Source organism: Dendrobates tinctorius, unplaced genomic scaffold (genome assembly GCF_039654945.1).
Source record: "Dendrobates tinctorius isolate UK_male_01 unplaced genomic scaffold, ASM3965494v1 ptg000083l, whole genome shotgun sequence".
NCBI lineage: Eukaryota > Metazoa > Chordata > Amphibia > Anura > Dendrobatidae > Dendrobates > Dendrobates tinctorius.
In genome coordinates, this window is record NW_027361751.1 from 17,946,641 (window position 1) to 17,961,262 (window position 14,622).

General features: G+C 42.2%; 1 protein-coding gene across 1 annotated transcript in view; it reads left to right on the plus strand.

Moving 5' to 3' along the window:
• The window catches only part of THBS4 (thrombospondin 4), a 75,606-nt gene that overhangs the window by 48,396 nt on the left and 12,588 nt on the right, over nt 1–14,622 (plus strand). Inside the window, exons 16-19 of the mRNA XM_073584176.1 lie at nt 437–630; nt 1,461–1,639; nt 2,878–2,926; nt 5,520–5,716. Coding sequence (XP_073440277.1) covers nt 437–630; nt 1,461–1,639; nt 2,878–2,926; nt 5,520–5,716 — 619 coding nt within the window. The remainder of the gene's footprint in view (nt 1–436; nt 631–1,460; nt 1,640–2,877; nt 2,927–5,519; nt 5,717–14,622) is intronic.

Here is a 14,622-nt window from a genome sequence, read left to right on the forward strand (position 1 = left end):
ATATACACAAGACCTGTAGAGTCATATTGTCAGGTAATTTTTACAGCACAATGAATGTAATAAAAAAACAAAACTAAAACAAAAATGGCAAATTGCATTTTATGCACAGTTTCACCATATATGGTGCTTTTGAAAACTACAACTTGGCCCCCCAAAAATCAAGCCCTCTTGTAGCCATATCAATGGAAAAATAATACATTATCACTTTTGAAACTTGGGGAACAAAAAAAATGAATGCGCAAAAATGAAAAATCGCCTGGTTTGGAAGGGATTAATCAGTACATTTACTGTCATTGTTTGCTCCCAATCATCGGGGTTCAGAGGAACAACATAAAATACGTTTTGGCTACATTTACATGTCAGGTTTTATTTCCATTTTACGCCCTATCTGCTGCCTGCACATGCTACATCATGTCTCTTCATTTCTTCTCCACAGTGATGGAGATGGTCACCAGGACAGCTCAGACAATTGCCCCACAGTCATTAATAGTTCTCAGCTGGACACAGACAAGGATGGCCTGGGAGATGAGTGTGATGATGATGATGATAATGATGGAATACCAGATACTATCCCTCCAGGCCCTGACAACTGCAGACTAGTCCCCAACCCAGGGCAGGAAGATGACAACGGTAGGAAAGCTTTATGATAGTAGATCGCTAGCCAGTGATATCTCTAATATCTGTAATGGACATGGCTCATTCTGATTTTCCATTGGATTAAACAGAACCTTTCACGATGTTCACCCTATGAAATCATCATAAAGGGTCCAAGGAAAAGCAATATTTTCAGTCAGTTGAAACACAATTAACACATACTCTGCCCATATGATAAAGATCCAGAGTAAATAAGAGATCCATATAATTAAAACCCATAACTTCTTTATTAGGAAATAGATTAAAGCAAATAGATAAAATATAGAAACCGAGTGCCCAGGAGGGTGCACCACTACATCCCCAGGAATGTACTGCTATTCTATTGGGAGATCCAACATTAGGCAAAAGATTAGTAGAAAAGGGTAATTAACCAAAAATGTATATAAATATATATAGAGGTCATTATATATGGAGGCCAGGTACATAGCTCAGTGACAGAAGAAGCAAGTATCGAGCACAAGTAGGATGTAGAGCTAACCGGACCTGAGGCCACTGCTGATCCCGGAGATTGAGGGATCTTTGTGAATCTAAAAAAATTAATGAGTTGTATTTATATTCGTAACATATCTAACTATAGTTCTGAAGTGGACAACCACTTTAATGACCTGTTTGTGTAATGTAAGATTGACCCTGGTCCTCCAGAGGTATTTACGATCTTTTTATCAACTCTACACTATGATATATGAGATATTGAATTTTTCACACTTCTCTATGAATTCAAAATTCCTATTAGAATAATTGAAAATGGATTTTCATAATGAGACAGACTTAAACCTAATGTTTGACATGTCCTGTCCTGTGCCTAGATGATGGAGTTGGAGACATTTGCGAGTCTGACTTTGACCAGGACACAATTATTGACCGCATTGATGTCTGCCCAGAAAATGCTGAGATCACTCTGACTGACTTTAGAGCCTATCAAACTGTGGTTCTTGACCCTGAGGGCGATGCCCAAATCGATCCCAACTGGATTGTTCTGAACCAGGTGAGACATGAGGCATTGAGGCTCAGCTGGATGGTGCCGAGTGGCACAGCTCATGGATAGATTGGCACTGCTTCTAGGGAATCACATTAAACCCTGTACCTTTACATTATTTATAGTCACACGGTACTATTGTGTTTTTATAAGAACACTCCAGGCAAAGCTGATATTGTGGTATTAGAGTGTAATACGTGACATGGGCACCTGCATAAGGGACGTTTGTGTAAATCAGTCCGAGCACCGACCACTAGTAGACAAAATGACCGCGGGTCTCCCAGACCAAGAGAGACAGCTTCATGTATTTCAGGAGGGCTGCAGCCAGTCCGTGCATTGCTGTCCGATCTCAGAATGACAGAGTTTTAACGATTCTTTTGGCAACATATGAACCCCGCATCCAACAATTAATACTTTATATTAAGTATTAATTTCTTATTAAAAGAAAGGGCCATATAGAAAAGTGTTTTGGAAACATGATTCTCCTGATTAGTATGATTGCAGTGATACCAAATGTGTAGAATTTATTTTTTATTATTATCATTTTAGAGGCTTAAAAAAATTCTGAATTTTATACAAAAAAAAAAGTTGGGTTTTGTCACCATTATCCAATGCCCATGCCTTTTTTATTTTTCTATTGATGAATCTGTGTAAGGCCTTTTCCTTTGCGTGCTGAGACAAAATTTTTATTGGTACCATTTTGGGGTGCATTCATGCACTTTTTGGAGAGCTGCAGCAACTGAAAATTACAGTTGTGGTGTTTTTTTTCTGTACGGTGTTTATGGACTGATTTACTAATTGTATATTTTGATAGATCCTACTTTTACAGACAAGGTAATAATGGTGTACTACATAAGTACCAAGATGGTGGTGACAGAGTCCTTCAGCAGGTCCCTGACTGCCTCGGAAACCCAGTGGCTCCCCACAATTGCTTTGTGTGGGGATTGATGGGCGCCAGAACAAAGCCCTCACTGGAATCATATAAATGCCGCTGTCAGTTCTTGACCATGCCAGAAGCACTCACTAACTTTTTATTCATTAAATGTGTTTATGTGCATGTAACAAAGTGTTAGTGTATTATTAATTTTCCAGTGTCCAGCCCCGTTCTTCTCGGTGACGTCACCGCTGTGTAGACTGGCCAGGTCACGTTGCGCTATGCTTCGTACTGGTAAATCATGGCGATGGAGATGATTAATATAACTTTTGCATTAACAATTGTTATTTTTCCTTTTTGCTTCTTTTTTCAGGGAATGGAGATTGTGCAAACAATGAACAGTGACCCAGGACTTGCTGTAGGTGCGTCATCACTTGTGCTGTCTTGTATTTGTCATTTCTAGGAACTATAGACTAAAATGACATTTCAGAGCTATAAGGTCTAATGTACATGACTCTATAGCTACTAGGGAAGAACAGCTCTGTAGCTCCGTCTGGCACGTGGCGTTCAGAACGGACCCAAAGTGCGAAGCTGTTTAGGGCTTCGAGTGCTACTATGCAATCTTCCTACTGTGTGCATGAGGCTTAAAGGGATAACCTTGCATGTTCACACTGACACTGTGTAGCGGTGCCTGAACGACACTGCCGGGCAGGACTCAAACACAGTACAGTAGACGAGGAGGCAGAAACAAAACACAGGCTTTATTGAAGGACAGACGATTATATGAAAATAAGACTAATAGTTATTGTAATAATAATAGCAATAATAGATACAAAGAGAGATAGTTGGAGTGTGTCACACAAGCTGCACTCCACCTATGTTAATGCAAAGTTCAATACAAACAGTATAAACAATTTCTACAGACTACTCTCTTCTAACTTCCTACCAGACATCTGATAACCACACTGATACAGCACCCTAGCTAAAGAAGCCAGTTCTACACCAAAACCCAGGTTAATACCAGTTTCTCATTCAGAGTTCTGTAGCACTTAGGAGAAAGTTTGGTAGGTTCAGCTTGGTCTTCATGTAGTGAAGCTGAGTTTGTTGTGTTGAGCTGTTCCTTCAGGTTAACTGATCTGTCTTCTTCCGGGTCAAAGGACATCTCATTCCCACTTTCATTGTTAAGGTATTACTGGTACCACAGCGTCATTTTCTCTCTCAGGTTACAGGTACTGGTGAAAAACCACTTTTGCTATATAGCACGACTCTTTCCTTCTGACACTTTCCTGGTGATTAATCTTGCAGTAACCGGACACTATCTTCTCCCTTGAAGCCAATAGTTCATTATCCAGTCTCCCAGTGTTAGGATACACTTATTATTCTGTCTTTCTCTCACAGGCACTTGCCTCTACCTTTTCTTCCTGAACTGAAACTTCCTTTTTCTTGCTCAAACCAACACACACCAAGCTGCATGGGGAATATGACTAGTCAAAGTGTACACAAGTCAGGGGAGCATCGTATCTTAAAGTCACAGTGTAGTTCAGTTCTTGGCAGGGGCTGACCCCCTACATGACACTGCAAGAGCCAAACAGGAGCGCAACCTATACACACAAAAAGTGTCAAGGTGCAAGTGCGCTCTGATCCCCCTTTCCTATGTGTAGCACCTGCTTGCTGCACATAGGATCACACAGTGGCTGCTCATTACTGTGTGATCCTTTGTGTAGTGAGCAGGTGGTGCAGACAGGACAAAGACATGGGAGGCACACAGGGACAGTCAAGTGCTACTCAGTCTGTGAGTATTAGCTGTGGACTGCCCTTGTTACGGCAGGAGTCTGGGGTTACCAGGGTCAGTCTGTCTGATCAGAGACTGATAGGGTTTACACCAGGACTACTCTTGTACTGGCTAAAGGAACTATCTGAACACTGCACCTTTTCTTGACAACTACATATTTCCACAAGAAATTGGTGAGATTGTTCCTTTGTATTTTCTATATCTAATAAGCACTATGCTTGCTCATCACTAAGGCTGGGTTCATATTGCGTTGGGGGGTGCGTTAAACGCATCCGTTACATAGCGGCATTAATGTTATGTAACGGATGCGTTAACGCACCCATAGACTGCTATAGACGAGCGCATCGCTAATGTATGTCATAATCGGTATGATATTAGTGATGTGCCGTCATTCTGTGACGGACCCTCGGACGAGGTCTGCAGCGTCTGAGGGTCCGTATAACGCGATTGCCTTAGGGAGTAGCGTTAATGCAGTCCATTAACGCTATGCGTTGAACGGACTGCATTAACACTATGTGAACCTGGCCTAAGCACTATCCTGTATTGTCATTGGGCCCGGCTATATGGTTTGTGCTAGAATACAATTGTGCAACTGTTACTAATATTTTTACCACTGTCAAAATATTCCCAAACAGGGATGTGGACCTTACTTGTTTTTATGTTTGTTATGTGCGTTTGAGTCATTGACATGATTTTATTACTGGGATATTTTCCATTTTAATAATTTGAGTAAAAGTTAGGTTTTGGTTTTTCATTTATTGCTACTGTATATAGTGTTGAATCATAGCAAAGTTTTCTGTCACCTTAGGGATTGTCAAATTGACTTCCCCTAATTTTGCTTTATCTCTAGGTGCTGCAGACAGTAGAGAGGAATAAGAATGTGTGTGTGTGTGTGTGTGTGTGTGTGTGTGTGTGTTTTTGCTCTGCTCCTGCAGTGACAGTGCAAATTTGCAGGGTATTTTTAGGCGGCTCTGGGCAAGCAAGCGCCATCAATCCAGCCAAGGGAAAGTGTGCAACATGTTTCTTGAGTGGGTGGAATGAGCTCTTAGCCACACCACGGGTGCACTGAGGAACCCTCAATTGCATATGCAATAAGATAAAATCTATACTGAACGTATGAGTTTTACAGGTGTGTCTTCACCCATCACTGCTGGAGTAACAGATTGTACCATCAGGTCAGTGGAGTATGGGATTCATTGATGTCTTCTTTTTGTTTTCCTCAGGCTATACAGCTTTTAATGGCGTTGACTTTGAAGGCACATTCCACGTGAACACAATCACAGATGACGACTACGCCGGTTTCATATTTGGCTACCAGGACAGTTCTAGTTTCTATGTAGTTATGTGGAAGCAAACGGAGCAGACATATTGGCAGGCTACTCCTTTCCGAGCTGTTGCCGAACCTGGAATTCAACTCAAGGTAATCTCACTAACTACCCATGAAGATACCTACAGTATATTTCTACCTTTATATTGATACTTTTATATTACATAGTCAGCACTAATATACAGTATATCTCTAATCTAAAATAAAACAAAATCAGGTTTTCCATGATCTTCTCTATGGCTAGTCTCCGTAAGAGTTCAGGACAGGCCTCTTATTACCATTAGACTGCTGGAATATTTCTTGGCTCCAGCCTGGTAAATATTCCCGTTGCAGTGGGAGGCGCGAGCTCAGCTCTTGGTAAGCTTCCATGTAGTGTGATCAGCGGATGGAAGGTGTGTACAGTACTCATTCCAGAGCCGTGAGTCTTATATGGCAACTCTCCCTTCGAAACACAGGAGTGAACTCATATTGAAGTCAGTCTTATAGCACATAGCTCATGACAGCAAGATGGCATCTTCCCCCGCACTAATAGGGTGTCATAAACATGAGGTATAAAGAATATGGAGCAAATGCTAAAATGAACTGGATAGTATACAGATGCATTACACTATGTACAGTACTTTCCTGTTCACCTCTAAGCAGAAACTAGATCACATCACTTTTTTCCCTCTACAATGGATCTGAGTTTTTTATAGCTTCAGGAAAAAAATAGATTAACACTTTTTTTCAGGGCAGAATGGGGCACGTGGGCTCGTGCTGCTCCTGCTCGTTCGTACTCTCCATTTTGCTATCTTTTGCCTTGTTTTGTGGTTATAGAGTTAATTTGTGTTAAAAGATTTATCATCTACAGGTGTTTTTTTTCCTGGGGTCTGATTAGATTCTGCCTGGCGACAGGATTCTGATTGGCAGAGGGGTATTTTGGCGGGCTCAAACACCGCTACTTAAACCCCCATACACGCCGGTTCCGCGCAGTTTACCTCAGGATCTTGGAAGAAGAGCATCGTCACTCTGATAGAAGACCTTTTGAATAGGCTATTGAGGAAAGCTTCGTAGAGCGGGAGCGAGGAGTGGCTCCAAAGATGCATGCCGGAAAATGTAGCCCAGTGTTCCGGTCCCAGTGCAGTAGGGATCTTGTCAATTCAACGTCACAAAGAAGAACAGAAGAGGAGATGACGACACAACAGCTGCTGGTCGCAGGTTAATGAAGAGGACCTGGAAGCAGCGTCATTGCTATTCACCTCCAGAGTCCCGGAAAAGAAGAGGAGGTGACCGAAGATCCTGTTCACCGCCTGACGTACGCGGTCATGAAGCGTAGAGTCCAGGTGAAGCAGAGCAGAGCGTGGAACTGGACCCACCAGCGGGTGAGATGTCAGGAGAGCAGTGTGCTGAGACTTATCCTTTAGCCGCCAGCTGGTGGCTGGAAGTCGTAGTCTCATTGATAGTAAGGCTTGTAATGAGCCGTCTGCGGCTCTGCGAAGTAACATGTTTTTCGAGAGCTTTGCTGATATAGCTAAATCTGCACAAGGTAGCCCTGCCACAAAGCCTAACAATGATAGCGTAGGTGGCATGGGCGGCAGGGCTGCAGCTGCATGGGCTAATTCTGCCATTAATTGTGGAAAGGATGTTGCTGAATTTAATCAACTTAATGTTGGTGATGTGAATGTGCCAGCCAGAAGTTTTGGCTCTGGCGTGGTGGATGTGTGTTTAAACAAAGCATTGACTTGCAAAATATTACCGCTGGGCTTTTATTTTTTGCCAGCAGTCAAGGAAAAATAATTTAGTGAAAAGAATATTTTGATTTGTTTTCCCTCCTGCCAGTTTACAAGGATTTATATAACACTGAAGGTGGAGAAGTGAAGGAGGAGGAGAAGAGAATAAGTACTGTAGAGTCATTTAATAATTAGTTGCAGGCGTTCTGCATTTTTTGATCTGTGTTGGGAGATAAGTGTCCTGAAAAATGTTCAGGTTTTTTCAAATATATTGACATAATTTTGGGAGAATATAGGAATTTTGGCGGGAGCTCCTGTTTATTATATGATGACATGTTAAAGCAAAAGTTGGTGGTGCACTCTTCAATGAAATGGGGTCAAAAGGATGTCGGTCTTTGGATTAAATTAATGCTACCGCAAAGGTCTGGCAGATCACCCCGGTGACTAACACATCTACTTTTCACCGGGGAATATGCTATGCCTTTAATGAGGCTGAATGTAAGTGGCTGTCAAACTGCCACTACAACATGAGTGCTCATTTTGCAGAGGAGCACACCACAAAATGGCTAATCAGTCTTCACAGCAGCAGCTTAGCTCAAAGGAGGCAGTGGTCAAAGGCGCCGACACCGGTGATGTTGGAAAAAATGCTTCTGTGGTTACCGGTTTACCAAACTGCATGAAGACGGAGCTACTAGTTAATGGGTTTACCAATTAATTTTTTGCATTGGAATTTGATGGTGTTGGTTACTCATGGGTTGATAAAATCTGTCAATTTGAATAAAGAGGTGGTTCTTTCAAAAATTTGCAAGGGTGTGGAGGAGAGTAGGGTGGAAGGCGAATTTTCTTCACCATCGTTTAAAAAATTTCAGTTATCTCTCTTGGGTTTGGTTCCTAAGAAGGAACCATACAATTATAGATAAATATATTATTTGTCTTATTCATTGAAGATGGCATTAAACGACTCAGTGGATAAGTCAAAGACGTCAGTGTGTTATTCATCAATTAATAGAGCATTCTTTTGTTGAGAAAGTTTGGTCATAAGGCCTTGTTAGCAAAGGCAGGTATTAAATCGACTTAGGTTGTTACCACTGTTGGCCATGGGATTTAATTTGTTACGATTTCAGTTTAACAAAAGTTTTTATTTTGATAAGTCGTTACCTATGGGTTTAACATTGTTGTGTTTTTATTTTGAGTCGTTTTCGACTTTTCTGGAATGGGTTGCTGCTAAGGAGTACAATGGACTGGGTGGTATATTGCATTACATTGATAATTTTTTATTTGTTGGTAAGAAGGGTTCTGACGATTGCTCCTTGAATACATTTTCCAGGCTAATGAATGAATTTGGTGTCAATTTGGTTATGGAAAAAAACACTTCAGCCAGGGGAACAGTTGGATTTTTTAAGCAATATCATTAAAACGGTTTTAATGCAGTTTCATTTACTACAAGACAAATTGATTATGATATTTGGTTTGCTTGATAAATTTCTTTCAGTGAGGAAAGTTTTATTAAAAGATCAAAAAGCGAAGTAGTGGTAAACCTTTCAAGATACCTTATCTAGTTTGTTGTTTTTAAGTGAACATCTGGATAATGGATAGACATTTAGCTGGTTCAAAAAATATAATTGCTGATTCACTTTCCCGTTGCCAGATGGAGAGATTCTGGAGGTTGGTTCCGGCGGGGGGGGGGGGGGGAACGAAGAAGGTATAGAGTGTCCCAATCATCTATGGAGGTTAATATGAAGTTAACAGCTCAGTATTTTCAGCATTCGGTATCCAGCATGACATAGGAAAGATACTGTGTACTGCGTGGGCTTGCTGGTGCCAGTTTTGCATGTAGAGCAATAATGATGAGTTGAATGTTGCTCTAGCATTTCAATTCCAGTTGAGAGTTGTAATAAGCTTGTTGATGGTTATAGAAAGCAATTGATTGCAGTTATTTCTTCCAAAGGTTGAGAAACCAAATATTAAGATGAGGGTGCCAACAATTTTGTCCAGCTCATTTGTGGGGTTTTGTATAGATGAGGGTGCCAACAATTTTGTCCAGTACATTTCTAAGTTGCTAGCTAGAGTTGCATTTCTTCAAAAATGGTTTAATGCTAGACCAGTTCTTAGTTGGTGGTATCAGGTTAAACAAGCTTTGAAGAGTTTTAGAAAGGATAGGGTTGCTCTGGAAGACAGGAGGCCGATCAGTTTTAGTCTGCTTCAGAAATTGATTGCATCAACTATGTTTGTTTGTTCGTCATGTGAGCGGAAACGCCGCTACCAGACCGCTGCAACTAATGATACTCCCACCCTATAAATACACTCACAAAGGAGCTATTAGATACGCACGCTCCCTTGGAAGAAGCAGAACGCGAAACGCGCGTTGGGGTGCCACGGTTCACTAGAGGTACAGTACATAATATCCAGCTGCTACAACTATTTATTCCTAATCATTCCTTGTGCTTCACTTTTGCATATTTCCACTGCTGCACTGCATTTATACTTTGGTCAACTTTTTTGAGGACAATCGATTATTTGTTAATTTAGCTGGTTATCCTGAATATGGATTATACATAGGCAATTCCATCCTGCCATTGTTATTCATCTTATGCATCCAATATCCCTGTCTTTGGTATTGTGGTCTTTAGAAAGCCATTTTTTGGCTCTATATGCACTTAGCACTTTACTTTTAGACCAATCAATTACTTGTCAATATATACAGTACATACATTTTTTCTTGCGGGATTATATGCATAGTTCATTATTCATAAAAGCATATTCAGGTCTCTGTATCTTTAATGACCGTTTTTTGCATTTTGTTGTCCCCCTTTTTTTTTTCTTGTATAAATTTTAAATAACATTCAATAAAAAATTCTTTGTATTTTTATGGCATTATAGCTTCCTGATTTTTCTTTTGTGATGATTTTGCATTTGGAGGTTGCCACAAATCAAGGCAAAAAAATATTTTTTTTTTTTTTTTTGAAGTTTAAAACTTTAGTATTGCTGTCTCAAATGAAATTGATGATCTTTAATATTAGATGGTTGTTTCCCTGTGTGTTTTGGGGTTTTTCAGAAATGGTCCCATGATAGGCGTGGTTGTCACATCCGTTTTTGCTTTATGGAAAAGATCAGGAAACGTTTAAAACAGGGTCATGGTGAAAATCGTCAGTTTTGTTGGAGGTTTGTCATATAGACATGTGGATTTTAAGGGTTTTTCATCAGATTAATACAGAACGGATATGGTGCATTTGTCAGACATAGGGTTTGATATTTTTAATGTTGGCCTGCAGAATTTGGTTATGAGGACGGTGTTGTTGGGGGGCCTCACCAGTTGAAACTGGAGTCGGATTGTGTGTTATCGTCTAGCTAACACTAGGTGGACATTGGTCTTAATGCGATTTTATTATGTTATTTATTGAGATGAATTGAAGGTTTTAAAGTAATATTTATTATTTTAATTGGTAACCCAAAATAAACATCGCAACGTTTTACTGCCAAATTCTGCTTTGTTTGTTACTTTGTCATGGGTTGGGGGGGTGCAGTTACAGTCCCATGAATCTGGGGACAGAGATGACTACCTAGTGGAGAAGATCTCTGTCACTAAAATGAGGCTACTCTGTTTCTTCCTTTAGATGATAAATATGGTGAAAAAATGCTAGTCCTTTTTTTTGTCCTTTTCTAAAAATGACTTCTAAAAATTGAGACATTTAGTCAGACTCTAGGACTCCAGAATTTTTGAGTAGCCTACAAAAAGATACGTGACCAAAATTGTTCTTATCAACATCTCACAAATAATATTTATTGAATATGAAAATACATAAAAGCGTAATAAGGGGGAAATTGACACAAATGAACTAAAAATAAAAAATACTTCCCTTGTGAAAGCCACCAACAACAGATAAGACCAAGATAGAGCTTTTTGGCATAGCACATTATTCTACTGTATACAGAAAATGAAATAAGGCCTGCAAAGAAAAGAACACAGTACCTACAGTCAAATATGGTGGAGGTTCAAAGATGGGGTTGTTGTACTGCCTCTAGCACTGGGTGCCTTGATTGTGTACAAGGCATCTTGAAATCTGAAGATTACCAAAGGATTTAGGCTAAGTGCACACGTACCGGAACTCTCGCGGAAATTCCAGTCCGCGGGAAAATCGCATTTTAAATTCCCGCGATTTTCCCGCGGAAAAACTAGCATTTTGCAAGCGTATTTAGCTTGCAAAATGCTAGCGTTCTCCAAGCGATCTGTAGCATCGCTTGGAGAACTGATTGACAGGTTGGTCACACTGGTCAAACATAGTGTTTGACCAGTGTGACCAACTTTTTTACTACTGAGGCCGCCTATGCGGCATCAGTAGTAAAAGATAGAATGTAAAAAAAAAATAAAAAATACTGTTATTCTTACCTTCCGACATCCCGCGCTGGCGTTCCCAGTAATCCTTTGCGAAAATGCCCGCGATGACGTCAGTTCTCGCGGGATCGCGACGTCTCGCGGTCATTCGCGATGACGTCGCGCGAATGACCGCGAGACTTCGCGATCCCGCGAGATCGGACGCCATCGCGGGCATTTTCGCAAAGGCTTACTGGGACCGGGAGCGTGGAGAGAAGCGGGAATGCTGCGCGGGACGCCGGAGGGTGAGAATAACAATATTTTTTATTTTTTATTCTATTTTTTGCAGGGATATGGTACCCAAAGCCCGGAGGACAGTCTCCTCTCCTCCGGACCGTGGGTACCATCCGCAAATGTTCTGCTTACTTTCCGCATGGTGTGCACAGCCACATGCGGGAAGGAAGCGGAACAATGCATTCCTATGGGTGCGGGATCGCCGCGATTCCGCAAAATAATGAGCATGCTGCGTTTTTTACCGTGAAGCGATTCCGCCGCGGTAAAAACCGCAGCATTAGCACAGCATTGCGGAATCCCATAGGAATGCATGGGATGCTTATTTTTCGCGTTTTCGCGGCAAAATCGCGCGGTTAAAACTGCCGCGGAAACGCGAAAAAAACGCCACGTGTGAACTCAGCCTTATAGAAAGAAATTGATTGCAGTTATTTCTTCCAAAGGTTGAGAAACCTAATATTAAGATGAGGGTGCCAACAATTTTGTCCAGCTCATTTGTGGGGTTTTGTATATGTAGGGAAGGTGACCTGACGGACGGACGGACTAGTCTGAGTGAAGAAGGAAAGGGATGCACAGTGTAGGTAGGTGTACAGTGGGGAAACAGCTAGGAAAGTGTAGTGGACGTGCAGTACCTTGGGTTGACCATTAGATGGCAGGGAGGAGTGTGAGCAAAGGACTTGACAGCAGCTTAGGGCTTTAGAAACCGTTGGTCATGGGGGGCGTGGTTGGAGTGACAGTTTCAAGGAACTGGGTGAGCTATAAATTCTGAGGGAGGGTTCCAGAAAGTTCCAGTCCCCAGGGGGAGCTCAGGTGACAGGAAGTCTGCGACAGTCTGTGCGCTCTGAGGAGAATCCGACCAGGGGGACTGAGGAGAGAGAACGTCAGGGGGGTGGTCCTGACAGGAAGGTACCGCAGAAGAGACGTGGCAGTGGGTGCAGGATACCGTATTTAACACGACGACTGACCAGTGGAAGCGCTGTTGGTTTATGGGCCTAGGGCGGCCACAGTGACGGACCTGTCAGGAACGTCACACACTAAAGGAGTGACGGTACGTACAAATACGTCCCTGGTGACAGTGTGAAAACGGCTCTGAAATCGAAGAGCCGACAAGTGAAGAGAAGTGCGGTGTGTTGCGGAGGCCGTTAGGTGAACGGCAAGTAAAGAAATAAACTTGGACCTGTTGTACCCAGTAACTGCCTCCATCTTGTCTCTGTGTCATCTCTGCGCGGTAGTGAAAGAGGGACCACCCCCCCCCAGCTCGGCCCACCACCGACTCTACATATAGATGAGGGTGCCAACAATTTTGTCCAGCTCATTTGTGGGGGTTTCTTTAGATGAGGGTGCGAACAATTTTGTCCAGCTCTTTTGTGGGGGTTTCTTTAGATGAGGGTGCCAACAATTTTGTCCAGCTCATTTGTGGGGTTTTGTATGCAATGATGTCCAATTTGTCTTTTTTTTCTCTTTTTTTGTGATGTTCCAATACATGCAAAGAAAATAAACATGAATATTACAAAACGTGTGATTTCAATAATTTTCTGGGGGGAAATACTTAATTTTCTGAAACAATTTCAAGGGTGCTAAAACTTTCAGCCATGACTGTATATATCTTAAGATTAAGCTCCTACAATGAGCTTTTGATGATTTTTTTTTGTTGCTGAATATCTTCAATGCTCATTGTAAAAATGTAGCCTTAGTGAAACTTGAAAAAAAAAGGAGATAGGAAAAAAAAATACATAAGAAAAGTATAAAGCAAGAAACAAACTTTTTTCATTTTACAAGCGCTCATTATCTGTACATTTTCATTATATATATATATATATATATATATATATATAATATAATATAATATAACCGGCTAAGCGTCACTCTGTCCGAAGCCTGGCTCCAGACAGAATGAGGCAGCGCGGTGAGGAGTGTGTATGGCGTCGGAGATGGCGGTACGCATACACACTGCATACCGCTATGTCCGGCGCCATACTTACCTGACCGAGAGGAGCGTTGCCACGGCGCTTTTCGTCCGGAGACCGGGGCAGGAGTGCGGCCGGAATCGCGCATGCGCATAACGCGATCCGGCGCCATTTTACTGAAGACACATTTGTAAAGTGTCTTCAGCTATATGGCGCCGGACAGCGCTATGGGCATGCGCGTACTCCGGCGCCAGACTCCTCCCCCAGCCTCCAGCAGAACGTGACAGGCAGCGCTGGAGCACAGGGAAGGGAAGAAGGGTGAGTATTTATTTTTATTTTTTTTGCATGTGTGTAGTTTAGTAGGGGTGAGGGGGACCATACATATCAGGATAAGGAGGGTGAGGGGACCATGCATACCAGGATAGGGGGAGAGGGGACCACGCATACCACAAAAGGAGGGTGAGGGGACCACGCATAAAATGAAAGGAGGGTGAGGGGACCATGCATACCAGGATAGGGGGGTGAGGGGACCATGCATACCATGAAAGGGGGGTGAAGGGACCATGCATACCACGAAAGGGGGTGAGGGGACCATGTATACCACGAAAGGGGGGTGAGGGGACCATGCATACCACGAAAGGAGGGTGAGGGGACCATGCATACCAGGATTGGGTGGTGAGGGGACCATGCATATCAGGATAAGGGGGGTGAGGGGACCATGCATACAACGAAAGGGGGGTGAGGGGACAATGCATACAACGAAAGGGAGGTGAGGGGACC